Source organism: Trichoderma evansii, assembly GCF_050947405.1.
Source record: "Trichoderma evansii strain SZMC 28006 chromosome Unknown GGI43scaffold_13, whole genome shotgun sequence".
In the NCBI taxonomy this organism is placed as follows: domain Eukaryota; kingdom Fungi; phylum Ascomycota; class Sordariomycetes; order Hypocreales; family Hypocreaceae; genus Trichoderma; species Trichoderma evansii.
The window spans coordinates 502,801-530,737 of NW_028145193.1; the positions used below are offsets into that span (position 1 = coordinate 502,801).

At 48.6% G+C, this 27,937-nt stretch overlaps 7 protein-coding genes across 7 annotated transcripts; 2 read left to right on the forward strand and 5 right to left on the reverse strand.

Annotated features, from left to right (window-relative positions):
- Positions 1-407: 407 nt before the first annotated feature.
- Positions 408-2,046, reverse strand: GGI43DRAFT_80466 (uncharacterized protein). Its single transcript, XM_083210333.1, has 3 exons — positions 1,626-2,046; positions 1,399-1,567; positions 408-1,342 (listed from the first exon to the last, which is right to left on the reverse strand). Exons 1-3 carry the CDS (start codon positions 1,722-1,724, stop codon positions 444-446), a joined length of 1,167 nt encoding a protein of 388 aa, XP_083059520.1. The 5' UTR covers positions 1,725-2,046; the 3' UTR covers positions 408-443.
- Positions 2,047-2,692: 646 nt separating this feature from the next.
- On the forward strand, positions 2,693-3,039 carry GGI43DRAFT_384858 (mitochondrial 37S ribosomal protein mS37; the record flags this gene model as incomplete). Its single annotated transcript, XM_083203572.1, has 2 exons — positions 2,693-2,804; positions 2,873-3,039. The coding sequence occupies 2 exons, from the start codon at positions 2,693-2,695 to the stop codon at positions 3,037-3,039; spliced, it is 279 nt and encodes a 92-aa protein (XP_083059521.1).
- A 490-nt stretch (positions 3,040-3,529) lies between these two features.
- GGI43DRAFT_408014 (uncharacterized protein) lies at positions 3,530-4,464 on the reverse strand. The gene has a single exon (XM_083206312.1). The coding sequence runs from the start codon at positions 4,103-4,105 to the stop codon at positions 3,821-3,823; it is 285 nt and encodes a 94-aa protein (XP_083059522.1). The 5' UTR covers positions 4,106-4,464; the 3' UTR covers positions 3,530-3,820.
- Positions 4,465-4,872: 408 nt separating this feature from the next.
- On the reverse strand, positions 4,873-8,278 carry GGI43DRAFT_423594 (uncharacterized protein; the record flags this gene model as incomplete). Its single annotated transcript, XM_083208262.1, has 4 exons — positions 4,873-6,606; positions 6,665-6,907; positions 7,009-7,554; positions 7,703-8,278. 4 exons carry the CDS (start codon positions 8,276-8,278, stop codon positions 4,873-4,875), a joined length of 3,099 nt encoding a protein of 1,032 aa, XP_083059523.1.
- A 5,154-nt stretch (positions 8,279-13,432) lies between these two features.
- GGI43DRAFT_80544 (F-box/WD repeat-containing protein) lies at positions 13,433-16,385 on the forward strand. Its single transcript, XM_083210334.1, has one exon. The coding sequence runs from the start codon at positions 13,474-13,476 to the stop codon at positions 16,327-16,329; it is 2,856 nt and encodes a 951-aa protein (XP_083059524.1). The 5' UTR covers positions 13,433-13,473; the 3' UTR covers positions 16,330-16,385.
- A 728-nt stretch (positions 16,386-17,113) lies between these two features.
- GGI43DRAFT_384861 (Snf7 family) lies at positions 17,114-17,755 on the reverse strand (the record flags this gene model as incomplete). The annotated part of the gene is made up of 1 exon (XM_083203573.1): positions 17,114-17,755. One exon carries the CDS (start codon positions 17,753-17,755, stop codon positions 17,114-17,116), a length of 642 nt encoding a protein of 213 aa, XP_083059525.1.
- Positions 17,756-18,910: 1,155 nt separating this feature from the next.
- GGI43DRAFT_408032 (uncharacterized protein) lies at positions 18,911-23,552 on the reverse strand. Its single transcript, XM_083206313.1, has 3 exons — positions 22,308-23,552; positions 21,593-22,256; positions 18,911-21,532 (listed from the first exon to the last, which is right to left on the reverse strand). The coding sequence occupies exons 1-3, from the start codon at positions 22,932-22,934 to the stop codon at positions 19,611-19,613; spliced, it is 3,213 nt and encodes a 1,070-aa protein (XP_083059526.1). The 5' UTR covers positions 22,935-23,552; the 3' UTR covers positions 18,911-19,610.
- Positions 23,553-27,937: the final 4,385 nt, after the last annotated feature.

A 27,937-nucleotide genomic window follows, 5' to 3' on the forward strand; every position in this document is an offset into this window, starting at 1 on the left:
ACACAATGGCACATGTCGCTTTTACAATTATCTTGGTGATCTACAATGATGAATGCCGGTACTATTAATGATCTGAAGCATACCGTTTATTCAAGAAACTGAGGCTCCATGATACCAATCAGTCAATATTAAATCCTCCAGTGCCATGGTAAACAACATTCTGCTGTGTATCAATGCAAACGCAGCAGATTAAAGCCCTCTTGTTTCCTTTTATTCACTCCACCCTTTCCTTCAAGTTAGCCAAAGCAGCCCAACATTTGTACGTAGGGCTCCAAAGCTGCCAAACCCTAGCCACCTTGTTCTGCATTGCGGCATCCTATATGAGGAATCATAGCGGTCAAAATGAGTCTCTATCACAGCTAATGCAGTAACACAACACTCTACATTCATCTTCACACGATATTCCGTCTATACTCAACTGATACGACGTTATAAGCCTATGCTCAGTTTGGATAGAACTGAAAAATCTCGGAAGGGTCTGAGTCTGTGTCCATGATTAAATCGCACTCTGTGAAGAGAGGCATCATCACATCGGACCCAAATTGAGTAACATCGGCGGGACTTGGGGGCGGGAGCGGAGGCGGTGGCATAGTGTTTATCGGCGCAGGTCTTGGCATAGGCCCTGGTGTCTGTCCTGTCGTCTGTCCTGGCGTCTGTCCCGGCGTCTGTCTTGGCGTCTGTTCCGGCATCTGTCCTGGTGTCTGTCTAGGTGTCTGTCTAGGTGTATGTCTATGTGTATGTCCCGGTGTATGCCTCGGCGTATGTCTATGTGTATGTCCCGGTGTATGCCTCGGCGTAGGGCCAAAGGCATTAGGGTGTAAGGACTTGGGCGGCACCCAGGCCTGTTTCTGCCGTGATTGATTGGTGGTTTCTGGATCCGTGAGACCAACTTGTTGATCCAGAGTGGCGGCATCGCGAGTCGCAGAGTAAACTAATCCAGGCCCATTGTCTCGTGAGGGAAGGCGTTGTGGAAGAAAGTTTGGTAGAAGAAGGTCCTGTGGATTAATGTCCTGTGGATAAGGGTCCTGTGTATGAAGATTCTGTGGATTAATGCTCTGCGGAGGTTGATTCTGCTGAGGCAGATTCTGCGAAGGTTGATTCTGTGGAAGAGATTCTCCATTTCCGCCTTGTCCTCCCTCGATAGGCTCTGGTTTGAACTCATCCATAGCTTCTTTGAATTTCATTGCTGTACGATGATTTAATGCACGCTGCGTTCTCATGCTGTGTTCTACCTTTGCCTCATCAAAAGTAATACAAATACATGCCTTCACATGGTTAAGGTAGACTTGCGCGTTGACGAACGTATTGAGGCAGCCGGGACAGGATTCGTAACAAGTAACATCTGTAGAAATTTAGCATAGACTTCCATAGCACAATGTGCCAAATACAATGACATACGTTCCGAAAAATGCCATTTCAGCTTTTCGAGCGGCATCACCAGAGTGCACCGTGGTAGTGGACATTTGCTGGTGACGTCTGGTATAGGATAGTCATCTACCTCTAATTTTAAAGGTATAAGATGTGCAGATGCTTTTGCTACTCTCTCCATTAAAAAGGTCAAGATTCGCTTACTGAGAGTTAGCCGCAATCAACAAAACGGATCTACTTCTCTTTGGGGCGCGAACCGAGTAACCATCAATATGCAGCTCAAGCTGGTCTTGGCTAGGAAACGAGACGTAGCATACTTGGCACTTGAATTTTGGTCCTGCTGGAATGGGATTCATTGTAGCGCATTTTATATCGATGGTTGTCGGCTCGTGCGAAATAGAATATATGTTTGGATGGGATGATAAGATCAACAGTGATGGGTTTGGAGAGAAAAAAGAAGATGGATACAGGTAGGCCGAATAGAGTACAGAGTATATTGTATTGTACCTGCTTCATTGTTATTGAAACAAAGTCACCCAAAGCCCAAGATTGGCTCATTAGCCGTAGAAAGAATGGCCGACTGGAATCTCATGATGGAAGTCTTGACCAGCGTTTGTAGTAGAGGTAGTAGAGGTGGTTGAAGCAGCAGTTTAAAATTCGCGACTTTAGCTATAGCTGAGGTGCTGGATAACGAAACTGGGGGCGTTGAATAACAAATTCCATTTCTTAGCTATCAAAGATATCAATTTCTTTATAAAAAATAGCCGCTGAAAGTTCAGGAGGGAGCGGGTGCCTCACCGTATAAGTCGCCTTAACCAAGAAGCAGTAGCCGCCACTCTCCCGCCTTTTCCCCATTTTCTTTCAGATGATACAACACACCGCATTGCATATCACAGCGCCTATAACGTCTGTGTTATTTCAACAAGCTTGAATTTATCGAGAAGTTTATTTCTGCTGGCCACACTTGTGCTATGTGCAAGCAAAAAGGACAGGGACGCGATCAAACAAAATTGACAACATTATTGAACCTCAAACGCAAAATCTTTTCACCATTGGTAGAGGATGTATAAAAAATGAACATGGCAATTAATCGAAATATACCCCCACAAGAAATACAAACAAGCAGCGATAGCAAGTCTTCTTCAGTGACGCTCTCCAGTAAAACGAGGCGAATCACGTGCATATCCACGTGACCTACCTTCAAGCAAGCTCTTATCGCCAAAAAATCATCCCGCGCAACAGCCCACCACAGCGACATCCCGGCCTCGCATCTTCGCATTGCTCCAACTCCCTCCCTCCACAAAGACATAAAATCTCGCCCACCATGTCAGGGAGCGCCAAGGCCATCCGTCTTCCCCCCCTCAAGACGCTGCGGGTGCACAATCCCAAGCGCCAGCCCGAGAACCCTTGTATCGCTATCATGTCCAGTGTCCTCGGTATGTACCTCTCCGTTTTCAAATTAAAGTCTATATTGAGTAAATGCTGATTTGTGGTTTCTGGATAGCATGCTGGGCTTCAGCGGGTTTCAACGCTGCCGGATGCGCCGCAATTGAGAACCAGCTCCGAAGATGCATGGACGGTCCTGCTCCCCCGCCGGCACCTGCGAATACCATCAACTACCACTTGTCTCGGATGCAGAAATACGTCACCAGCCCCAAGAAGCAGAAATAAAAGGGAAACAATACAGCAATTGGGGACAGGAAGGATTCACCGCGAGTTCAGGTACATATCGAGAGGAGGGGCAATGGCCTTGTACCATTTCTACCGTCGACGATGCAAATGCCGCTTCGGGCTTATACAGCAAGGATTGGATACAAAAAGAAAACAAGGAAAGGGAAGACAATCCCCAAACGAAGAATGGGATGATATTTTGAGGGAACTACGTACGGAGCCATACTCAGTAACGAGTGCTTTTGACGACACCACGAAAAAGCGAAGAGCGGGAGAACGAGCAGATGAGGCGAATTATTTACCGGCGTTGGTTGCCACTTTGACGATATCACAAAAGTAAATGTACAACATACATATTTGGAAGGGAGGAGAAAGGATTTATAAAAAGAGTGCTATAGAGGGGGGAGGGGAAGGGATGTCAAAATTACGAGATAGGGTGGGATAGAGCATTCATCCATGTACAAATAGCAGATATAAATGTGAATAAAGCTTTCAAAAGGAACCTGGTATTGTTTCCCTCTATACGCTGCGTGATATCTATATTCCTATACTCTAATAATCGCCTTTCCCTTATCAATATCCCTCTATTCCTATTCCTAGATTTTGCACCAGAGTCAAGAGACTCAATCAATCCATCACCAATCACATTATGCACAAAGACCATAAAATTTTGTAAATTTTTTGTTTTAATTCACCATCTCCGTTTGCACTTTTGTCGTCCCCCCTTTCTATCTATCCAGTACTAAGGAACAAGACGCATCCAACAGCAAAAGCCATCATTTCAAAACACGACAAAAAAACAAAGAGAGATAGAGAGTAAGAAAGACAGAGAGAGAGAGAAAAGGTATAGTGGCGGGGGTAAGGGGGATAAAGCAGGTGTTGTGAGATATAAGTAACAAACACAAACACAAAAAGCCAAGGCATGCATAAAAGGAAAAAAAAAAACGCAAGACGGGAAAAAAAAAAGATATCCTCCCAAAACAAAAACTATTGTTAAGATAGCAAAAAAGCGAAAACCCTTCTCAATTCTCCTATAAAAACCTCCCGTCTTTGTCACTAGCGCCATAGAATCCCATGAATAAAAAAAGAAAAAAAGAAAATGATGGTAGAGAAATGGTAGAAACACTAAGATAAAGCTACATCTTAGGCTCAAGATAGTGTATTCCCCAATGATAATAAGGTAGGTAGGATAAAGAAAAGAAGATAAGGAAAATTCTGGTAAGAAAGAGTGTATCGTTGAGACGGCCGCCCTTCGCTACAGACAGCATATCCTTGCTAGACTAGATTTTGTTACTGTCCAGCAGTGATTTGTTGGGTACGCATGTCCATCGCATAAACAAGCCTTGTGCATCCTTGGTTCTTTTCTTTTTTTTCTTGTCTTTTTTGGTGTTTATAGATTTGAGCGTCGCGGCTGCAAAAAAAAAAGAGTAAAGAATATGGCAACGGGCCGTCGGCAACGTAAGATTGATAGTTGGGTGCGAATGAATGACCAAAGCTGGAATCGGAAGGTAATAAATAGCATATAAAGTAAAATTGGTTGGTCATAATCGCACATATCGTGTGGTGTCGTGTCTATATGATTTTAAGAGGTATCTTTGGTGGTTGCTGGCCTTGAACCGTCGTTAATATGGTGGCAGTTTTCGTGCCGCTCTAATAAAAAATAATTTCTGCTGCTGCTATGCAATGGTTCTATACACCAAAACATGCGAATGCTCCTTGGTGGTCCGTAGAATAAGTATGCTTTCCCACAATAATTCTTTTCTCTCTTCCCGTATATAAAAGAGCGTCCTTGTCTCTTATTCTCTCAAAGAGAATGCTCCAGGCGCGGTTCTATTATGCCGCCATGTCTCCGACGCAGAAGAGCTCTATCTCTCCTACACCGCCGCTGTACGCACTCTTCATGCCGTCGCGGAACTCCATAAAGGCAATCTGAATGTCATCGTCGCTCTCGATCGTAACAAAGTCCTCGTCTTCATCTTGATAGCGAAGCTTTAGCATTCCTTGTGCTATGCTGCTGGTAGTGAACCGCGCTAGCTTGGCATCAATCCGATCAACGAGGGACTGGTAGGTGATATTGAAAGCAACGACGAGCGTAACATAGTTTCCAGTGTCGCAGGTGACTCGGACCTTGAGTTGCGTCGGCAGAGCCACCTCGGGGCTTGCAGCTGGGTTGTTCTGTGGAATCTGCGGCACCATTCCTGGAGGCATCATACCCGGAGGTATCATACCATGATGGGCCAGCATTCCTTGAGACATGGTCGCAGTGCCGAGAGATGGGGATACGGTTCTCGAGTTGGCCGCTGCAGGGTCAACGCGAAGGCCGTTGCTGCTCGTGGGAGGTCCGGGTGTAGTCTGTCGAGGGTAGACGGGCTGGGTAGGGAACTGTGCCATGGCACCGCCAACGCTGCCCGAGTGCGAATGCTTATGTTTGTGTGTCCGCTGGGGCTGGGAGCCGGGGCTCTGCGTACTCGTCCGGCTGGTTGGCACCGCTGCCTCGTTCCGGGGAGAGCCTGTTTGCGATCGCGGGATGGAGCTGTCGTGCGCGGGATGGAGATGCAGGGGAATGCCGGGGACAGCGGGGATGTTGTTCTGGCTTGGTTGGCGTCGCTGGCCCTGAGCAGCGGCATCGGGCGTGCTGTACGAGCGGCTCCTGTTCGCCGCCGGGTTTGCGCTGTGTCTACCATTCATGTAGGCACTGGGCGGCGTACCATCCCGAGATGGGGCACGGGGCATTGCTGGCGCCGTATAGCGGTTGTTTTCATCCCATCCCTGAGGAGTCCCTGCTTTTGAGAATGGGTTGACATTTGGTGAGAATACTCCACTCGTTGCGCTGGTTCGAGAAGACGCAGGTGATTCGCCAATGGGCGAAAAGTAGCTATCTCCTCCACGAGTTCCTGGCGATGGAACAGTCATGCTGTTTTGGGTCTGGAGGGACAAGGGCGCAGGAGGCATTGGTAGCGGGAATCGTGGCGGAGGAGCTCGAGCGATACTGGCCAGAGACTGCGACGACTCTACGGTTACCGAGCCCTTCCTCAGGTCTCTCAGGTTGGAGCTCGACGCGGTTCTGGGGATGGCCATTGAACCTCCGAATGAGCTTGTTGGCATTGGGAACTGAGCAGGAGCAGTAGCGGGGCCGATATCGTCGTCATCGTCATCGTCTTGCTGTAGGTAAGGGTTCTCAAGGCCGCCTGCCTGATCGCGTGTCCAAGCAAAGTCCGTGGGATTGTCGTCTGGGCTCGTGGCAGTGCGAGGCGCATTCTCCTTACGTTGCGTCTCCAGACCCGCAGCCCATTTTCTCATCATCTCCTCCGTGAGGAATTTGATGGTAAAGTTTTCGACACCAGGATCGCCTTTCCACCAGATTTGTACACTGTGAGAGCCAGGCTTAGATAGAGACACGACATCAGTGACGTTGGTCATGAAGATTCTGCCCTTGAGTTGCAGCTTGGCGTTCTTGTTCTTCTGCTTCGGGATTGATTGCAACCGAGCCCTTTCTTTCTTGTCCTTGGTCTTTGGGGAGATTTCCTTGCAGCACAGCAAAATGCATTCGAAGAGGTAGATCTCATACTGTGGGAATAGTTAGCTCTCAGTTAGGAGACCAGAGGAGGGAGACAAATATACGTACGTCCTTCTCTTGTTCAGTCTTACCAGTGATGACACCATAGACGCCGTGCAATAACAACTTTCCAAACGACTCAATCTTGTGCGATTTCCAATCGTCGACTCTGGTCATGAGCTCCTCCAGCGCTTCATCGAGAAGGTCGCGATTAACGGCTTCGTTTGCTTTCTGGAGAACGCGCTCAGCAGCCTCACAACCTTGAAGCAGATCCTCTTTAGTCTCTGGGTCCTCCGTTTTCTTTGCCAGATCCTGAGTGGCCAGTTAATAAATGAAAAAGAGAAAAACACGTTTTTTTCCCTTATAGGGGTAGGAAATGGATATTCGTAGAGTTAATCATAAATTAGACATACCTTGAGTAGCAGCGGATACTTGACTAGACGTTGCATAGGCTTCAGGAGGAAACCGTCCAGAGTGTTGAAATCGGCAGCGACGGGGTGGTCCGACTGGCGGATGAGATCGAAGTTTGCATTGGCGATTTGCGCCGCCTTGCGCTGGTTGGCGATGAAGGGCTGGTAGATGTTGAAGAATTCCTCGTGGGTGACAAACGGCTGGCCCCATCGTTGGGTGTCTGCCGGCATAGAGTTGGTAGTTTCGATGCGGATGAGGAAACGGCGTTGAAAGTCGAGGATAAAATTGATGTTGAGGAAGATTTGGTGAACGATGTCGCCAGTAATTACTCCCTTCTGCTCCAATGCCTTCTTCAAATCATGCAGATTTTCCAGGTCCTGGACATATTTGCGCTCGGTATCCACGAGTTCTTTGATGACGTGATCTCGATAGGTCATTTTGGAGCTGCCGTTGGTATCAGCGGACTCGCCATCGGGAAAGGCCTGCTGCTGCAGAAGATATCCGCGCTGCTCTGCAAGGTCAAGGACGTAGTTAACGACTTGGGTAACCTGATGTACGTGTTAGAAATTTTTTTTTCCACTTGAAAACAAACCAAATGGCAGATTGGATTAATCGATCAGTGCCAAAGAAGAAGCACATTGTTCTTCTTCTCCTTTTTCATTGATTCACGGGGGAAACCATTTATGGAATACTTGCCTTGACAAAGCCGCTCGTGTCGGTGCCCATCAAATCCGTAATGACAAAGCTGTCGGCCGGAGGCACCTGGAGTTCCTTCATGCATGCCTGGACGAACTTGAAGATTGCGATTTTGGACTTTTTGGCGTCGGAGGCGTTGGGGTCTTCGACGGCCAGCGGCTCAGCCGGCCGCAGCGTGTTGTAGATTAGCAGCAGCGGATAGCCAGAGCGCAGGAGATTCCAGAGGGGATCGACTGGATCTGTCGGGTCGAGGTGCTGCAAGAACTGCTCGAAGCCCGGCACCTGGGCCAGGCGCTGCTTGAGGGAGATGCATATCTGGTAGAGGGAGCGAGAGGCGTCGGCCTTTTGGTTGATGATGTTACTGGTGGCCACCACCGGGCCATTGGCAACCACCGTCATGTCGCTGTTGAGTGAGGTGAGCGACGTTGAAGATCCAGCATAGGCGGTTGATCCAGACAGCTGGCTAGTGCGCGGCGCACTGCTGCTCATGCTTTGATGTGGTAAACCGCCAGCTCCGTTGGGATGGGACTGGAAGACTGGGGCCGTGTTGGTTCTGAGCAGGGGTGCATGAGCCATGGCCTCTTTACTCCATCCGTCGGGGGCCCGATATCAGGGCTGGTCCTAGTAGCTGCGTCTGAGGTCGAGGTCGACGACTCGATGAAAGGGCGGGTTTCGGTCGAGCGAGAGAATAGGTCAGGGTTGAGAAAGAAAGAGGAGGAAAACAGGGGTGGTGCTCAGGCCGAAGGCGGGGGTTTAGCGAACGAGTTTCTCGAGAAGACCAGTCCGTGGGTTGCGGATCCCTAAAGAGCACGGATTCACGTCATTTAACGCGAAAGGCCAGTGTCAATGGGTTGTTGGACAGCCTCACGAGCCGTTCGCCACGGGCAGAGCAGGCGGGCGGAGCGAGTCTGGCGCTGAAGGGGGGTCTCGACGAGGCTTTCTTTCGGCGAAGAGAGTCGGCGGAAGCGGTATATGCTCGTCGATTCTGCGTATCAATCGGGTGTAAATCTGTCTCGCAGACAGACGCTCGCTCTCTATATCTCTTTCTCTCTCTATGTCTCTCTCTCTATATTGCTTTCGCTTCTCTGCGTCTAATTGTGGGTGTCTATCTTGTTCTTCTTTGTTGGTCTACTGTGTACGTGACGGCTCGTCAAATAAGCGAACGAGTATCTCCAGTCTCAGTCGACTGGTCTGGTGTCTTTGAAAAAACGACTGCGACTACTTCTGCTCTACTTGTTGGTGCGTATGCAGCAGCAGCGATAGGCAGCGTCTCGACTCGAAACGGGGTATCGAAAAGGATCCAGCGATGCAGGCGCAACGCTTCTTTTGCGATCTGCCGGTCGGATATTAGGTACAGTATGGATGCCAGTCGGTGTGCGGGGACGCTGTCAAAGAGAACCGCTGAGGCTGCAGCAGAGGCAGCAGGATCAGGAGGTATAAAGGGGGAGCCAGGAATGGGCACAGAAGGAAAAGAAGAGAGGCTGCCGACAAGCAGACGAGTGGAGGAGAGGAACGCAGCGGCGAGACTGCGAGCTAACGCAGTACAGGTGGCGGCGGTACCTCCGCAGGCGCGCCGCGGTGGCCAGATACTCGGCACGAGGTACCGAAGCCTGCAGGCGCTACGGCCAGACACCCAAAGGGCAGCATCAGGCTTTTTGGTGGGCAGGCATCAGTTGATCTACAGGCTCTGGGGGCTGCTAATTGGGACGATTGGGGCGGTTTAGCGCGCCGGGCTCGATTTCAGGGGGCTCAACTGGGGGCTGCAGAGGGGGGGCGCTTCGCGACCCTTTTTTCCTTCTTTTGCTGTCCATTTTTCTTTCTCCCAGCCCGCCACGGCCGCCTTCGCGGTGGCTGCTGTCTCGTCCCCCTTTGCCTTTACCCCATGATATGGCCCTCTGCCATTGTGTTTAGCCAAACGCCAGTTTTGCCACCGTGGCAGCTCGTCGACGCCGCAGCGCAGCGCAAGTATCGTGGACTCGCGCCGACTGCGACTAGTGCCCAAAGGCCCAAGTACTAGTACAGCGCTGGCGTCCCTTAGGCCGAGCTGGCACATGTGGCCTAGTCGCTCCATGTTTCACAGGCGCGGCGCTAGGCCTGGCCAGGCTAAACGCAGTCCAGCAGCGAACGTTGATAGCCATGCCCGCCGCGAGCTGGGGAAGCAGAATTATGCGCAAACAACAGGCCTGTCTGCGGTGATAGCTGCTTGCTGTGTCTATGTATAGACGGGCATGGATATCGTGACGATGGCAGGCGGCCAGACAGCCAGACCGCGGCTTGTCCTGGGCTGAGGCCCGATTTCAAGCCTCCTCCCGCCCTTCCATGCGTCTCTTCCGCCAAAACGTACGACCATGTTTCCTTGCCGTCCCTCACATGCCTCTTCCCGCAGGCTGGCTGCCGTTTCAGTCGCACGGCCGGCGGCTGCTGAGCCAACAAGACGATGCGAGGTTGTGGTGCGGCTTGTGCTTGGGCAGCCCGAGTCTCAGCACTGCCCACGAGGGCATCTGCATCGTCACATACAAAGTAATGCTTTGGGGGCAGCATCCGAGCATTGGCTCGCGAGAAAAGCACTCGCGACCAGCCGTTAACGCCGCTTCTAAGCTATTGCTAATAGTCAAGTAACATTGCCAAAGCCATCTAGACTGGGGAAGCATGGCGCTACCAGGGTTTGTTTATGGATGGAATCCAATATCTCATGATACGAGTCCGCGCACTAATAGCAGTAGGTAGCAGTGCTAATCAGCTCCCAGCTACCTTGCTGCTGTACGATGACTCGAACAATCACTTACAGCACATTATCTGCACTGATGAAAAGAAACGTACCGTTCCTGGAAGGCAATCTCTCCAATCTACCCGCCTAGCTGTCTGCATGACCAAGATGGAAAACAACGAGATACTGCAGTGCTCCCTACCTGCAGTCCAAAACACCCGCTCTTATTCGGAGAAATGCTACAGCCCCTGTGTAGAACACGTCACTTGTCATTTTCTAGCTGCTGCCGTTGTCTTTTGCTTCTTCCTAATGCAGCTCAAGTCCGGAGTATCTACTCATTTTTGACGTTCCATTAGTATTATGCTTGAGCTGGCACATGAAACAGAATCACACGTGCCGAGCTGCTCGGTCACTGAATAGAACATCTCGGTTTACTAATAGGAATCAACTAGGTACTAGTACTAGTATCAAGTCGCACAACCAGAGACTAGACAAAGGAAAGCTAGACACTCTGCAAGTCCCACGTAAACGATACAGGGCCCTCCTTTTGCTGGATTTCGTAAACAGTGTTACTAGTGCTTCTACCACATGCAGCCAATAATAGGCACTGCCACCTAATGCTATCAGTATCACGGTTTTGTGCTTCACATGCCCATGCAGCATGCAAAGTATGTGCATATACCACGGTTGCTATGGGTTCCATGAGGATTTGCTCTGGTCACCTGAGTGTGATTTTTGTGGATTCGCAGCAAGGAACCTGCATATGAATTACGTCTGGCAACAGGAGGCATCCAAGGCAGCGGTGAAAGAGTCAAAGACTCGATGCAGGCCTCTTCACCGCATGCTGTAGGGGCATCGTATATACACCAGCCACTTTATTTCTCGCATCTCGTCTTATCGCGCTGAAAAGGTCCACTAACGTCAGCCGAGATGGTGAATAGTACTTCGTAATACCGCAACTAAGTAAGAATGATATCGCCAACACGACTGATACAACCCCGGTGAAGAGCTGAATCAGGGGTGGAGTTCAGACGCGACAAGAGACCGCCCGTATGGTAGGGCTGAGCTGCGTCTAGGCTCTGGGACCGAGGCCGTCGATGCGACCCGTCTGCAGGATTGGTCCCAGCGAAATGGCATCTAATCTGAGCCATTGGGGGCAGCCAAGCCAATGGGCGGAATGCGATTATGGAGTATGTATTCCGTACAGCACAGCCATAGTACGATGTGGCTACAACATCGGGCTAGATTTGCTGCCACAGAGTAGAAGCTGCTTGGCCTGAGCAATAGAAACCAATATCGACTCAATAATAAAGTCATCGGTGCAACCTGTGCTCAATCGACATCTCGCACGTACTTTAGCCTGTACGTGTGTTTGGTCTACCCTATCTCGGATTATCTCGTACCATGGGTTGGAATCAAGGTTATCAATAGGCCTAAAGCGTTAAACATTAAATAAGAGCATAAATGTTATATGCAGCTGCGGCAGTGTGTACTTTGTGGCTGTAATAAGTGCAATGCCAAGCCGTCGGATTTGTTATATGGCTGGCGCCCAGCTTTGAATCCCGAATGCCTACCTATGCGAGCAGAGACTACACGCGTATATATGGTATATGTACAACTAGATCTATAGTAGCTGCATGCCAATGCCAAGCAATGCACCCGCTGACCAGTGCCGAGCGAGGATTAAAAAAGGATGTGCGGAATCGATTCGGAGCAGTATAAATTAACTGGCTCGCTGTGGAGAACGCTCTCGGCAGTTATCCGCAGTGTTTGGGAAAAAGCAGAGAAGCCGAGATGTGGTGGGCTGCGAACATGAATATCAAGAAGCCTGGCAACGAGCCAAGGTACGCGCAGACAATGAAAATAGGTACATATAAATTCTCAAATTGGACGCTGCTCCCATTTAGAGCTGCTCAGGAGTCTGGGTTTAATGAATTTACGCTACCGACTTCATGGATGTTTTGATAATACCAGCTAAAAGACGCTTCTGGCACTTGCTACCACCGGTGGCATCTCCTTGCACATTAATAGGGCGGCCTAGAGCCATCTTGAGTTAGAACCAGCCAAAAAAACACAAACCGTAATCATTGCTATTGCGCAATCTCGCTATCACACTCAGCCGCTTAGTAAAAACAGACAACTGAGCACCCTTCACAACCCAATATCAGGGGCTCCAGCTCGTCCGCCTAGCGCCCGCAGCAGCCGTTTTGGGGTAGCAGACAGATCGAAACTCCCCGGTCGTAGACAGCTGCGCTACCTGCAGGGTACAGGCCACCCGCACTGGACTCGCACCTAGCGCCTAGTACTGCGCTCGTATACGCTGCGCACCTTGGCAGACAACCCCCGCCGCCCAAAACGGCGCTACGGTGCTTTCCACAGCGCTGGGTTTGGGCGGCTGAAGCCTGGCAGCTCAAAGGCACAGCACCATCCCCGCCGCAACCGTGCTGTAGCACCGCGCTGAAAGCCACTGCCGCGAGCAAACTCCAGGCTCCAGCGGCCGCAGCGCGACGAGGATTCGATCATCGCACGCATCCCGCAGCCTCTTATTTGTTTGTTGCTCGTTGCCACTGGCACACCAGCTCGACCCTCAGCTCGCCCTGCTATTGGCGATCTCAACGACCCCCCGGCAACGCTAGTTGGAGCCCGATATGGGAAGTTGGCGCGGCCGTCTTGGTCTCAGCGTTTCGCAATCGCAATCCTTCGGAAGCAACAAGGCAGTGCCCAGCCTGTGATAGCCTCACCTATCTTCGAGTGCACCGCTGGGCGCGAGGCTACACCGCAAACATGTCGAGAGGAGACAACCTGACGCCCTCCATGGGGCCGTTTTCGCCCGCCCACCAGCCCGACGAAGGCTACTCTGAGGATCCTCTTGGCCCGGGGCTGACTGATCAGCTCTCGTCTCTGGCGACGCTCAAGTCGCCCATGGAGCTGCCGCAGTGGCTGGCCGAAAATGCTTCACAGCTGCCTGTATCAGTAAAATCAAGTGAGTCCCGATTATCCTGCACCGCTTCGTATTTGCTTGCCATGGCCTTGCCGCTGACCCCCCCTCGCCGCAGAACTGGCCATGGCTCTCTTGGACCAGCTCCCAACCTCCGCCATCGTCGAGATCGTCGAACGTCTAAGCCCTCGACTGTACATAGACTTTATCCGCCATCTCCCCGCCGAAATCTGCCTCAAGATTCTGGGCTATCTCGATCCCGTCTCTCTCGTCAGTGTGTTGCAGACGTGCCGTGCCTGGTATGACCTGGCCGTGGACCGCAAGCTATGGGAGCGGCTATACTACCTCGAAGGCTGGAAGGCCGTGCAGGCCGAGATCGATGCGTGGGAGATTCGAGTCAACACCGGCGTAAGCAATTCCATAGGCCACTTGCACCGAATGCAGACGTCAGACGACCACCCAACCAAGATTCGAGCAATCCTTAACCACGACGAGGACGAGGATCAAGATTTGGAGATGCCAGACCGGGACAGGCTACCCAGCATCCAGGAGAGCAGCGCCGGGGCCAGCATCTTTGGATCTCCCAGCGCGTTGCAGTCTTTCAAACAAACTCTCCCCTCCTTGGGGGACATGCACCTGGACAGCTTCTCATCCGCTAAAGGCAAGGCTGTGGACCGGAGCTATGGATCATCTTCGTCGTCGTCGGAAAGCAGGGCTAAGCGCAAAGAGCCTGGCGGCACCCCTGAGATTTCGCTGCCTCCAATGGCGGCCGGCGACACCACCGCGAACATGATCAAATCGACTCTGTGGACGTGGGATATCAACAGCTCCCGGTATCGCATCAACTGGAAGTACCTCTATAATATGAGGCGACGGCTCGAATCGAACTGGGAGCTGGGCAAATTCAAGACTTTTGTACTGCCTCACCCCGACTACCCCGAAGAAGGCCACCAAGAGTGCGTCTACACTTTGCAATTTGACGCAAATTATCTCGTGAGCGGCAGCCGAGATCGCACAATGAGAATCTGGAACATACACACCCGCCGCCTAGTTCGTCCACCACTCACAGGCCACACTGGTTCCGTCTTGTGCCTTCAGTTCGACGCAGACCCGGCTGAAGACATCTTAGTCTCCGGTAGCAGTGACTCCAACATCTTTATCTGGAAGTTTTCCACTGGAGAGCTTGTGCAGAGGATCGTCAACGCGCACCGTGAATCTGTTCTCAACGTGAGATTCGACAAAAACGTTCTCGTCACATCTTCCAAAGATAAAACGATCAAGATTTTTAACCGCCGTCCCCTCAAATACGGCGACTTGGGCTATGGGCCTGTTGATGCAGCCGTTGACCCGGTGGGCATCAGCGTCAAGCCCTATGGCTATGAGCCCGATCTATCCCAGGAGCTCCCCATCAAACCCGCTTACACGGTGATTGGCAAGCTGGAGGGACACGGTGCCGCTGTCAACGCCATTCAGATCCGGGGCCGCACCATTGTTTCTGTCTCTGGCGATCGCCACATAAAGGTATGGAACTGGCCAGAGCAAGTTTGCACCCAAACCATCCCAGCGCATGAAAAAGGCATCGCCTGCGTGGAGTTTGACGAACGCCGGATTGTAAGCGGTAGTAGTGACTACGAAGTCTGCATTTTCGACGCGCCAACCGGCCTGAAAGTGGCCTCCCTTCGAGGACATGCCCATCTGGTCCGAACCGTCCAGGCCGGCTTTGGCGACTTGCCCTACAGCAAGCAAGAAGACGAGGCCGAGGCTAAGAGAGTAGACGCCGAATATTTTAGGGCTGTAGAAGCAGGAGAGATTGACCACGAGGGTGACCGAAGGATTCGTCGCTCTAGAAGAGTGAATGCGGGAAGCTCTCGGCCGGCTGATCTCCAGGCTACGGGCGCCAAAGTGCCGCCTGGCGGAGGTGGCGGACGCAAGTACGGACGAATCGTTTCGGGCTCGTATGACCAGAGCATCATCATCTGGCGGCGTGACAAGGAGGGTGTATGGAAGCCCGCACATCATCTTCGCCAGGAAGAAGCTGCAGAGGCGGCGCATAGACAAGTCGCCTTGACCAACGTTCAGCGACAGAGCACTCAATTTGCCTCGGCGGCGATTGCTGTTTCAGCAGTGAGTCCTGGCGCTCCGCAGGGCATGCAGTCTTCGCCAATCCTAGATCCAAACAGCGAGAACAGCCAGTCAGCACGACTTTATATGGCCATGATTGACCAGACTGTCCCCTTTGGCGTAGCAGCCCTGAGGCAGGCACTGGCAAGCCACCCATCCATGCTCATCTATCATGGCTACCTGCAAGCCGCGATTGAGCGCGAGCCTTCGCCCTTTGTGCGGTCACATCTCAGACAAGCGGTGGCAGATGGTTTAATCGCGATACAGAACAACCAGCTGTCCAGACAGCGCCTCATTTCTCGCGGCAACTCCCACATCCCAGGCCCCATTGCTGCCACAGATGCTAGAGCCCTTAGCATGGCTCCTGCATATGCTGGCGGCTCGATGGCGGGACCATCTACCATTGCGCCCGTAACAGGTGATGGCAACGGTGGCGGTGGCAACAATAACAACACCGGCGGCGGCAACGATGAATTTAGACAGCTGGCGTACTCACCAGCAATGGTATCACAGGCTCCAGCCCCTACGCCGCTTCACGCACCGGTGCCCCAACCATCTCAGCTTTCCGTAACTCCCGGCCAAGGACCTCCGCCTCAACTCCCTCCAATGGTCCAATCTGAACTTCCTGGACAAGTCCATGCGCAGCAAGGACCGATTGAAGTTGAAAACAACGCACAGCCTCCCGAGCAACGCCCACGTATTGCAGCTGCGGAGAATCCTCCGGCGCGCGTCTTCAAGCTTCAGTTTGATGCCCGCAAGATCATATGCTGTAGCCAAGCCCCAGTCATTGTGGGATGGGACTTTTGCAATGGTGACCCTGAGTTGGAAGAGGTGGCTCGCTTCTTTGCGGCGATTGATTGAATGAAGCAAGGTTTATCTACAGCGGGGGGTCATTATATACAGCTGGGGAGTCTTTGATGAAACCAGGCACAAAACTCCTTAGTAACGGGGCATTTCACATCCTTGTGCCCCTTCATAAAGCGAGGAACATACTTGGAAGGAGTTTGGGAGGAACAGCATTCGATATAATAATCATGGAAACTCTCTTTTTTGTCTTGTTTTGTTTACTTGAGAGCGTTGGAATTACTGGAACTACTCTGCATCCCCGGCGTTCATTTTCAACCAACTTCGTCTGGAGTTTGTAACATGTCGTCGCGTTATATATATACATACTATAACCTCATTTATCTCACGAGCAATTGCGGGATTCCACTTTGGCCTGGGATAGCAACACATGTTTTGTAATAAACTATTCAACGTATGGAAAACTTATCCCCTTTCTAATCGAATGGATTGTGAGGGGGGTGCTATTTGGGTAAAAGAGAAAAAAATTCGTAGATATCATTAGATTAGTACTACTTTACTCTTTTTGCCTTGTGCTTAGGAGGACATCATGAGAATTGATGAACGCTCTTCTCTCCTTGTCCTTGTTCCATCCTATCACATCATATTGGACTTTGATATAAAAAAAGAAGACCAAATGGTATTATGATGTAAATGAGCTTGAAATCAATTCTGCGCCTAAATGATGTGCTTTCCTTCTTTCTTGAACTGATAAATGAGAAGCCGCAAATCATCCCGCCGTTTCGATAGTATAAAAAGGTATATACGTAAAGTCATATCAATAATCAGGGACACACACAAATCAACCAGCAGCCTGCTTCACCTTCTCCTCCGTCTGCGGCGGCTCGTCGACAAACTCCGGCACGAGCTCGTCCTGCAAAAAGCCTGGCACCGCCCCGCTGCCATATTCCTGCTCCAGCTCAGCCTCCATGCCCAGCGCCTCGAGCTCGGCATCCAGCTCAGCCTCGTCCACCTCGTCGGGGATGTCATATCCCCTCGCGAGGCTCTCCTGGATCTCGTTGCCGACATCCAGCAAGTCAGCCATTTCGTCCTGCAGGCGCTCAATCTTGTCAATGTCAATCTTGCCATACTGCTTGCGCAGCTCCTTGTTGGTAGTCTTCATGGCGTCGACCTGGGTCATGACGTTCTTGAGGTTGTCCTGCATGGTCTGGGCCTGCTCCATGTTCCAGACCTGGCTCTCGAGCTTGTCCTTTTCGGCCTCGTAGGCCTTGCGGCGTTGCAGGACCTTGAGGGCCTTTTGCTTGATGGCGTTTTTGCCGGGCCCGTCGCGCATCTTGGAGAGCTTCTCCTGGTAGGCGGAGAGTTCGCCGTTGAGGGCCTTGAGCTTGGTGTCGATGGAGGCGATGCGCGTGTCGATGTTGGAGATGGCGCCGTTGAGGGTGGGTTTGGGGCCCGTGGGCTTGGAGCCGAAGAGGCGATTCATGGTTGAGGCGGGGGTTTGTGACTTTTTTCTTTTTTCTTTATTTGTTTGTCTGATGCGTAATCTTTGAATACGAGTTGGTGAATGTAGTAGAGTGCGGAGGAGATGGGTGAGGCTGAAGATGTGAATGTGCGTGCGTGTGTCTGGATGGAGTGATGGGTTGACGCTTTACGGAATGACGTCCCGTGGTGACGAGGCTTTGGGTTTTGGTGGAGGGGCGAGATTGGAGACACCCCACTGGCTAGGTGCCTGCAAGACTGTGCCTGGTGCAGTGAGGCTGATGAGTCAGCGGACGGGGACTTAGAAGAAACAGGGTAACAAAGGAGACGATTCTTGAAATGGCAGAGAAATGGTTTTTATACAGTAAGGAGCGAAATCGCTGTCCTCTTCGCACGCCCTGCGGATTTCAAAGCACAGACCATCGGTACCTAAAATATACATATATATACAAAGCCATTACTGGCCAGTTACTGTAGAACTGGTCTATAAAGCACATCATAAAGCCTGGCCTATTTCGGATTTGGTAATACTAGGCTGTGGAGAGGAGGTCACATCAAGGTCACGAGAAGTATGTAGGGCCAGTAGGAAACTATGGGAATGTAGACAGTGCCGAGGCTAACATGAAATATGAAATATTCCTTCCTAGGTATATATTCTTAAAACTAACTACATTTCAAGTGGGATGTGAATATATAGGCATTTATATATTAATCCCCCCCCCTAATATGCCTTGGCGTGATAGATAGCGCTGCCAAACTCTTAAAAGGCGAAGTGGCATTTTTATTATTAGAGAATAAAATAAAGACCTACAGGGTAAAGGCTACTAAGTATATTCTCTCCAAAATAAGCTAGATAATTACTCGCCACTACGGTATAGGTTGCATAGCTCTCCAACCAACACACATAACTAGATAGAATATATATTTAATTATATATCCCCGCTCAAAATCATTATGGATTTAATCTTTATTCATTATTATAATCTTGCGTTAGATGCTGAAAATGCAATGACTAAAACTCTCCCCGAATTACAGCCAACTACCAGAGTCGACTTTCTCACAACGGCGCAAGACGGCCGATATTCCACCGGTAGCCAGAGCAGGTTATTTCCATTCCATGCAATCCAACAGCGGTCTCTGCTAATTCCATAACCATTAGGACGGAAACTATACTCAGTTTCTGCTGTAGTGAATATCCTATAACGTGTAAGGAGATGGAGATGTAAATTATCAAACTCAAATGATAGGTGAGATATATTGCTAATATTTAGTTCCTGGACACACTCGCCTGTATCAGCGCGCCATAGGCGCACGGTTTTATTAAATAAAGCTAATACCACCTAGTAATGAGTTATGCAAAAAGGCCATGGACATAACAAAACTACTATAGCCCTTAAGTTCCTTAATACACTTGCTCATATTATGTATGTACTATATTAAACAATAAACAGCATTAACTACTGTAGGTTAGGTATGTATAGGGTCTGTTATGATGATATATACACCAAAAGTCAATATGAAGCCGTAGATGTTATAATGCGCCCGCGTGTCCTTGGATTGAAGGGTGGATGTGAAATGTTATAATGTCCAGAAATGGCTCTTCTCATTCTGTCAGAATACAACAGTACAGGTACCTGGTGCGGTATTTCCCTTGTACATGACTGCCTTAGTGCACCGCCACAGCTCTTCCAAAATTGGCTACCCACTATTATCCTCATTTAACAAAAAACGGACACCCATTTCGCCTTTGATAGTATACATAAGCGAGCCTCTGTAGAATAGATGTGCCCTATCGTCTACAGATGACTCCATGTACAGCTTTGAACGTAATAGTCATGGGGAGATCTGCACTATGCCAGTCAGGGCCATAAAAGCACAGTAGCAATAGCTAAAACAGCCAGGACAGCTAGCCATCCTAAGAACTTAAACCACCCTGCCCTCCCTCCCCTGTCTCCAGTGGGAACAGGTGGGCCGGGACATATGGGGTACCATTTCTCGGAGGGGAACCTCCCAAATATTACAGCCCCTGTGTCACTAAGTTCCCCGGGTGTAGGGGCTTTGATGGTTCTCCCCCCAGTTTTCCTCAGTTCCTGAATGCGGATGCACGGACGTCCTGGTCGGCATTTTTCGAAGAGTGTCGAGTTCCGGGGCTTATGCCACCTCAGATTATCGACCTTCAGGGTGATATATTTGTCTTGACCGTCCTTAGTGAGCCTTTGCCAACAGGCCATGCTCGCAGTGAACAGCCCCTGTTTCTCTGGGATGGATGTCCAGGAGGGGCAAGCGGGGGATTGGAATGTGGTGTCCGACTGGATGACCTGGCCGAAGCCGCAACCGAAAAGGACTAAGAGAGTAGGATCCTTTGCGACAGCCCACCATGTGCGAAGAGGCCGCTTGATCCCAAACCATGATGAGTCATACATATGGGCGTCGGTCAGGCATTTCTGTTTCTGCAGCTGTTCTAAGCCGCGGAGCTCTGTGTACTCCCAGCCTCGGGGTGACTGGAAGGGACCGAATATGTTGAAGGACGAATGCTTAGGGAGCTGGGCGACTGGCTTCCTAGACTCGAAGATCGACAGGAATATCCTGACCACGTGATAGAATCGGATGACTTTACCTTCCTCCGAAAACAAGACTACATTTCGGCATTGGTCTATCGCTTCTCGTGCTGCTTCCCCCCCATCACTTGTCGCTTCTGCATACCGTAACATGGCTCTGATGTTGGAGCTAAGGTTCCAGTTGACGAGGAGATGGTGCGTCATATCTAATGCTACGCTGAGCTCCGAAACTAACCACGCATTTTCTGCTGCCACGTCGTACAAGAGCAGAGGTTGATTGGCAGCCCGCTTGAGCAGACCATCGGTGGTCACCAGCATAGCTCCAGGAATAATCTCGCTCTGACCCTTCCGCACCTTGTAGCCGAAAGATAGGCCAAGGGACAGACCGACCTTCAAAATTTGTGCCACCCCAGCCGAGATTGTACCTTGAACGTTGATGTTACCTTGCATATTGATGAGAAGTTCCGGACCAACGTCTGGAAGACCTGAGGCAAGAATCACGGGGCGAAAATTCTGAGTGCCTATCATCACCTTCGCAGTGGGCGTGAAACCCAAGAAAGCCCGATATCCGCTGAGATTCTTAAAATCCTCAGTCTGGTACCAAAAGCCGGAGTTGTCCATATCTTCCAGGAATCTCGCGCATTCTTTGTCTTTGGAAGGCTTATCGACATCGGCCTCAATGAAATGCCACTGGATGGATTGTTTCAATTTCTTCGTCGGGACCAACATAGAATAGGTGCCAGAGTCATGTCGAATATGGCTGCGGAGGACGATTCCCTGCCCGTTATAGTTGATGGGATAGTGAACTCCTGCCAGATACATCATGAGAGGAACGGGGATCTCTATGCCGATGCCTTCATCCCGCTTTGCGATCGGAAACCCGCACGCAAGGACGCTCTCTCGGAGAAGTGGAATCCAGCAGCTGCCTGGCGTTCCGGGTTTGTAAGGAACAGGGTGGGGGGGGAGCAAACTGAGATCAAATATGGGGGGGGACGTTCTGTTCGGTAACTGTGCCCTCGGTACCAATATAGCGTATGAGCTGGTCATCTTGCCTCCATGAGGCTTCCGAAATGTGACAGCCAGCCAAGCAAGCTGCTCCAACGTCTCGCGAATATCGGAGGGCGACCCGTGGATAGTAATATCAGCTGATTCTGGCTGCTCAAGCCGCTCAACCGCAGGCACGAGCTTCATCTCCATTCGGTGTTCAGGCGAGAATTCCACGTCTAGATATACGAAGTGTGTTTAGTACCACTACCAGCGGAAGATAAGATAGTTGAACTTGCCACAAGTCTGATGAGTGATAGCCTCGATGAACCCGTGCATCATGGAATTCGCTGTCCTGGGCCATGTCTGATGCAGATATTCAGCACAAGACGCAGCCTGAGCACGTGTTGAGTTGCCTGTAAATGTAACGGTTTGAGCTATATCCAGTGGGTCCTCTAGTTCCGCATTACAGCAAGCAAGGACCTCCCATCTCGCTTTACAGTTAATGGTCATACTGTCCGAGTCTTTGAAGGATACCCCCGAGCCATCAAGCGCAAAGTGTATAAGATCCGTGGTGACAGGGAAAGCGAATAGGTACATGTATTCTTGCAGCCGCTGGAATGACTTGGTCGATATCATTAAGTCTTCAGTTGCTTTTACGCCATCAAGAATATAAACGCTTATCATACGAACTTCTATAACTGTCAGTTGGGCCTCTGTGTCATCCTCCAGGAAAATATCGTCGTATAGCTCTGGGTTATCGGCTCCAAGATCATCGAGTTCCTGTGCAGACCGTGGTGCGGACCGTGGTGTCGCTGATACGTTTGCATTCCAAAGATCTAATACCTCGGCGCGGGCTGGTTCTTTCCCCTTCAGTCCCCCAGTACTGGGCGCTTTCTCAATATCGGGGAGGGGGGCCAAATACGTGATGGCGTTTGCGATTATTGCTGCTCGTTGTCTTAACTGGTTGATGTAAGATATAGCCCAATATTTTATTGCCTTGGATGGACTTACCAGGGATGCAAAGCATCTTTCAAGGTCGTTCGTCGCCTCTATACGCAGCCTTGACGAGTACAATCGGAGCATCATTGTGAAATATTTCTGGAACTCAACAATGCCAACACGATTCACACTAAGACCAAAGAGACGCCTTAGCACCGGATCTTCTAGGAGTAGAAACGCGATGATTTCCTCCGGGACTCGGAACATCCATGTTGTCTCCTCGTATTTCTCTTGCGCATATAGCGCCCTTGCCAGCTGGTGTCTATCCAAAAAGGTGTCGGCATACTTAGGGAGGCTCTCCTGCCCTTCGCTAACCGTCTCCCGGAATATGCTTTCAGATTCCAGTGAGATTAGTTGCCGTCCATAAAAGTAAATGCCTTCATCGTCGTCGTCATCGTCCTGGATCTTTTGCTTGATGGTGTCGAAGGTGTCTGAATGAAAGGCCTCGAAATCCCCCGGGCTTGTCTCGACTAGGACAGGACCGCGATCTCCGCCCCTCAATCTAAGATTGAGGTGAAGTATGCTTTCTTTCTGCACGTTGTAGTCCGATAAACTCTTGTTTTCGTGGAGTTGCTTTCCTCCAAAGATCAATCTTTGCTGGTGGGTGGGGATGCCTTCTTTTTCTTGAATCATAGACATGACCTCGCCGACATAATCCGAAGACTCTACCTCGAGGTTTATTGTCTTACCGGTGACTTTCAATTGAGTCAGACATGATCACCAAGGCAATATCAGCAATATGAAGACGGCCTTACGAGTTTTAACGATGATCAGCATGGTGATGGATTGCAAAGGTTGCTGGGTAAGGGAGTCCGAGGGTTTAGGAAGGGTGGTAGTATGGGCTGTAGTTTAGAATGAATAATTTTCTTGTGAAAACCGTGGTTTTTTATCGATTATTATCTTGACTGTGTAATTTGGTATTTAATTCTATGTCAAGGTTGTAGGATGGATTGACATAAATGCCTTATTGTCCATCCAATATCATTTTTATCTCGATCGCTTAAATACCTGTATTAAGCTTGACCGGGATGAGCGGCAGGCGAAGCGCACTATCAAAGATTGAGGTTGGTTAAGAGACTGTGATGAGCAATGAACCCCAGGTAAGCTTTCAGCTCCTCAAACCTTCGAGCAGTTATTTCGATAATTAAAGTATTCTATAATATTTTTAAGCAGTCTAGAAAGCAGTCCCTTTAACAGGTGGGCGGCTACGGGGCTTGGTGTGGTTGCGTGTCAAAGCTAAAATCTCGTTCATATGACGCATGTGAATGGTAATACATACAAGGTTCTACTTTCTCTCTTCTGAAGCCCAAACTCCATCATGAGCGACTTCCTTCTTTGATTAAGGTAGGTTAAGAGACTGTGATAGCAATGAACCCTAGGTAAGCTTTCAGCTCCTCAAACCTTCCGCCGCCTTTGCCGTCTGTGAACCCTGTCTATGGAGTTTCAGTATTCTGCCCAGTACGAATCCACTTGCACCAGCCATGGGCTGCACTGACTATGCGAAGCGCCCCAGCACAAATGCACGGTGAATGCCATGGCCTGTATGATGTGCAGTATGAGAGTCTATAGTCCTGAAGAATCCCGTATCAAAAATAGGAAGTGACAGTCTTTGTGGTGAAATGCGGGGTAGAAGTTGGAAGTCTCTTGCCAGTATTCCGTACAACAAAAGCCCTTCTATATCCTACCCCGGATTGGCTGGCGGCGTTAATGAGTGATTGCTCAAGCCAACCTGTTTATTGCGCGAGTCACTCGTCTAATGCATTCGGCCACCACATCCCGCTTTTTGTTACATATCCTACCAAGAGTCCGTTTGCCTCCTCTTTAAAGAAAGACAGAGGAGGAAAAGAGGAAACCGATCATGAACATCATTGTATCTTTGTCCCATAATCTTGCTTTAGTAGCGCTTAATGAGTTCACGCGTTGGAATAGAAAGCTGGGGAGCCATGGCTATAGGCATCCAGTTTTAGCTGGCTGGAAAAGGACGTCAAGAGAAAAGCTGAAAGAGTGGAAATCGTCAGGCTGGCAAGGTAGTAAAATACCAAGAAGAAAAGCTAGGAAAGAAAGGAAAACCAGCTTTCCTTTACGATCCAGGCATTTCAACTGGATATATAAGTTCACTTCTTATGCTCATTTAGATAACTTAGATAGCCAGTTGTTAGCAGTTCGATATACTAAGTCTTACACGCTGGTGACATTTTTACTATTACCTCCATTGCCCACAGATCTCCTGACCTATCCGCCAACATAAACCCAGAACTCTACCTAGGTTTGTGCCTTGGAAATTTACCCTATACTAACTATCTAGTGTACGGTTCGTCACTATGTTATAATAAAAAATTTAATTTAATTTGATATAAGCTTCTTTAATATATTTATATGTTAAAAAAATAATAAAAACATTACAAAAGCCTTTTATAAAATAATAACTACTTAGCTGTAATATATTTCTTTATAAATATTTTTAAAATATTTTATTATTATATAAACTAAATATGGAGTTATATTATTTTTCTTGAACTTTTTAGCTACTTTAAACACCATCCGAATAGCAAAACTCAAATTATTATTACTTAAAAGCTAATTATATATAACTAGTACTAAGTTACTAGACACACTATTATAAAGGCAAAAGGCTACAGGCTAGCGACACAATATCTCTATTACAAATTGCATTGCAGACAGTGTAAGTAATGTAAATGCAATACATCTTAAGCCACTATATCCACAGTTAGTTATATTGCTCGGTCTTTTAAAAACTGCTTAAAACATCAATACTTAAGTGGCGCGCCTGAAACTAGGCAACATTCCTGTCTCGCCAATCCCAAAGAACTGCTGTTTCCCGTTTAACGCGCCACTGTACAGTTACTCTATAGATATTTATCAGCAACGTTATTCAATAATCGCTATTCTTGTCAGCCTCTTGCACTTGCAATCTAGGTATTGCACTAGCTTCAAACTTTACCATGAACACCCTCTCAGCTACCCATCGATAGTTTCAGTGGGTTATCTTTATTAGGTTTTGTAACAAACCCTTTTCAGCATGACCCTTTTGTAAATATTACTACTATGTTCTCCGCCCTAAACTTTATACGTTCAGCTATTATCCTGTCCAGCACACCATCACCAGCCTCATCCTCAGTGAATAACTTCATGGGCTTTTTTAATGTACATTAGTAACTATATATACCTATACTTAGTTACTAGGTATATCATCGGATATCCGGCGTCAATGCTGCTAACAAACACACTATATATTGCGGCATGCGCACCGCAAATGTGGCCAGATTTCGCTCCTGGCAATTTCTCACTTTTATTTATACATACAAGTATACCATTTTGTCAGGAAATATAAATTACTCGTATGAATAGGAGTGCAATATGTGTAGCTTGTATATTATGCTAACTACTAGTTACCATAAAACTAAATATGGCTTATTATAAAAATAGACTATTACTATTAATTACAAATTAATGAGAGAAGAATGATGATGATGATCGTTGCGGTGATTTCAGCTGTATAATTAAGTTCAAGTGGTGGTTAAACTCTTCAAGACGCAAAATATTATATGAACGCCACAGTCATTATATGACGCTAGGGTGCAGATTCTTCGGCCCAGTCGAAGGCACCTTGTAGTATTTCTAACACGCCTCTGGAGAGTGGGCTGACAGGCGGCGCAATTTATGTTCGTTACTAAGAGCTTGCTTCAGCCCCGAAAGGAGCATTCATGGATTTTAGAAAGCTTGGCAGACGTATAGGCATTAGCTGCCTCAGACAGCATGGAGAAGAAGCAGGATGCACATAGGAAGCTCGGCATTTCTCATAGGAGATTCGGGTATGCATTGTTAAATGCTGTTGAAGATCAAGAAAGATACGACAGGAATTGATATCTGCTGGTGCATATCCAATAATTATGCAACAGATATTGGGTCATGTTGGAGCAGACCAAGCGGTGATATAACAGGTAGTGTTGGCAACTGGCATATCGGCTATGCAGCTGGCAATTTTGAGTGATAACATAGGTCCAGAGATATTAGGAAGGGTCGTGCAGGACAATTTCTGGCATCCAGCGATGTGGCAGGTATTATTATGGGACGATGGCTTAGATCGAGACATAACACAGCGGGTAATGTTAAGTGTGTTGTGTGCTGACACAGATCTTGAGATATTGAAGAGGGCTGTCCAGGACGCTGGTTTAGATTTAAGGATACAGAATGCTTTATTTGGTGTTAGCGAAAACAGTAATAATGAGTCATCCAAGGAGGAAGAAAATTAATTTATAACTGCTATTCTAAAAGTACAATTTGTCTGAGAGTTATCTGCAGAAGCTATTTTATAATTAAGCTTATTAATAATTAGTTAAAAGAGTAGCTGTCATATTACAACAGCTAATGGCTTTGTTAGACATGGCTGTTACGATGTCACGTCATCTGCTCCCTGCTGGCTATTTCTTTGTGGCCTGAGGCTTAAATTTGTATTTCGACGAAACTGGGTCATAATTCCATGTAGCTCAGGTTCCACGTGCACGCAAACAGGAATCAGCACTGTGGTGAACATGTCCGTGCGTTTGAATTTTCGAAAGAGATTACTTAAACAGGACGCCCATTTCGCTCCTAACTGTAGATAAGTAGCACTATAATGGCGATATGATTTAAAATGGGAATTATTATTCAGCATCCTAGTTTCATTATACGGCACCCCAGCCGTAACTTGATGACTCGATCCGTCACGTACCAATCTATACAGGCACATAAAAAAAATATAAAACATTTAAAGACAGTAGAGGTAGTAGAGATAGTAGTTTAAAATTCACTATTTTAGCTACAGCTGGGGTGCCAAATAGTGAAACTGGATAGAATTCCTTTGAAGTATTATATTAAAATTTTTTTTTTTTGATACGAATGAGCGCATCTGCATAACTGATGAAGATGTGATAACGTCCGGATTTCTCTATCTGTTTGGCTATCATTTGCATCTCTGTACCGCCCTATTCTGACTATGTTTGAGCCTCTGATATGTTTGTTCCGACACATTTGGTGACGCATGCGCCTATTTATCCTTCATAGTATTGAGATCAAGACTGGCTCCTAAAATTCGGAGAAGCAGAAGATCACGGGCGACATTGGCGAGGGCGGCTGTCCAAACCGCTATGATAGAAGATGTACCGAGTGCAATATTAGAATAGAAATAATAAAATGAGACCAGCTGACCCCTGGATATGGAGAAATCGACCGCCGATTGCTGTAAATTATTCTTGAATACTGGCTCTTGTTGTATTTTTCGTGGGTATTGGTATGTTTCGACCTGGCTCACTTCGAACTCTTCAATGGCTCGTTGAGGCTGAAAACATAAATTCCGGCCTTTTAGCGGGTAGCTTAATCGGTCAATCGTATGAACTTTTTCTTGAGATGGGGAGACCTTTTGCTGCTCTCAGTCCCCCCTTTCCCATTAAAGGGGTCTTCAAAGGACCCAGCTTACTGGGATTGGTTCATGCCTTGACTTGCAACACTCTGATTTTCCAGTTGTTGCCGTCTCTTTTAGATATCCCATTGCTATTGTACTCAACTATATGAAATTGAGCTCAGTTGGCTGTAGGCTTTTCTGAAATTCATAATCGGAGAATGTGACGATCTTCTGTTTTCGA

Excerpts from the sequence above, each read along its gene's own strand:
- GGI43DRAFT_408032 (XM_083206313.1), bottom strand. The coding sequence starts at position 22,934 with ATGTCTATGATTCAAGAAAAAGAAGGCATCCCCACCCACCAGCAAAGA. Across the intron at positions 22,257-22,307 it reads AAAGATGCTTTGCATCCCTG|TTAAGACAACGAGCAGCAAT; the intron begins GTAAGTCCATCC and ends TACATCAACCAG. Across the intron at positions 21,533-21,592 it reads TATCACTCATCAGACTTGTG|ACGTGGAATTCTCGCCTGAA; the intron begins GCAAGTTCAACT and ends TCGTATATCTAG.
- GGI43DRAFT_408014 (XM_083206312.1), bottom strand. The coding sequence starts at position 4,105 with ATGGCGCTAGTGACAAAGACGGGAGGTTTTTATAGGAGAATTGAGAAG.
- GGI43DRAFT_80466 (XM_083210333.1), bottom strand. The coding sequence starts at position 1,724 with ATGAATCCCATTCCAGCAGGACCAAAATTCAAGTGCCAAGTATGCTAC. Across the intron at positions 1,568-1,625 it reads TGCATATTGATGGTTACTCG|CGAATCTTGACCTTTTTAAT; the intron begins GTTCGCGCCCCA and ends ACTCTCAGTAAG. Across the intron at positions 1,343-1,398 it reads GAAATGGCATTTTTCGGAAC|ATGTTACTTGTTACGAATCC; the intron begins GTATGTCATTGT and ends AAATTTCTACAG.
- GGI43DRAFT_80544 (XM_083210334.1), top strand. The coding sequence starts at position 13,474 with ATGGCTCTCTTGGACCAGCTCCCAACCTCCGCCATCGTCGAGATCGTC.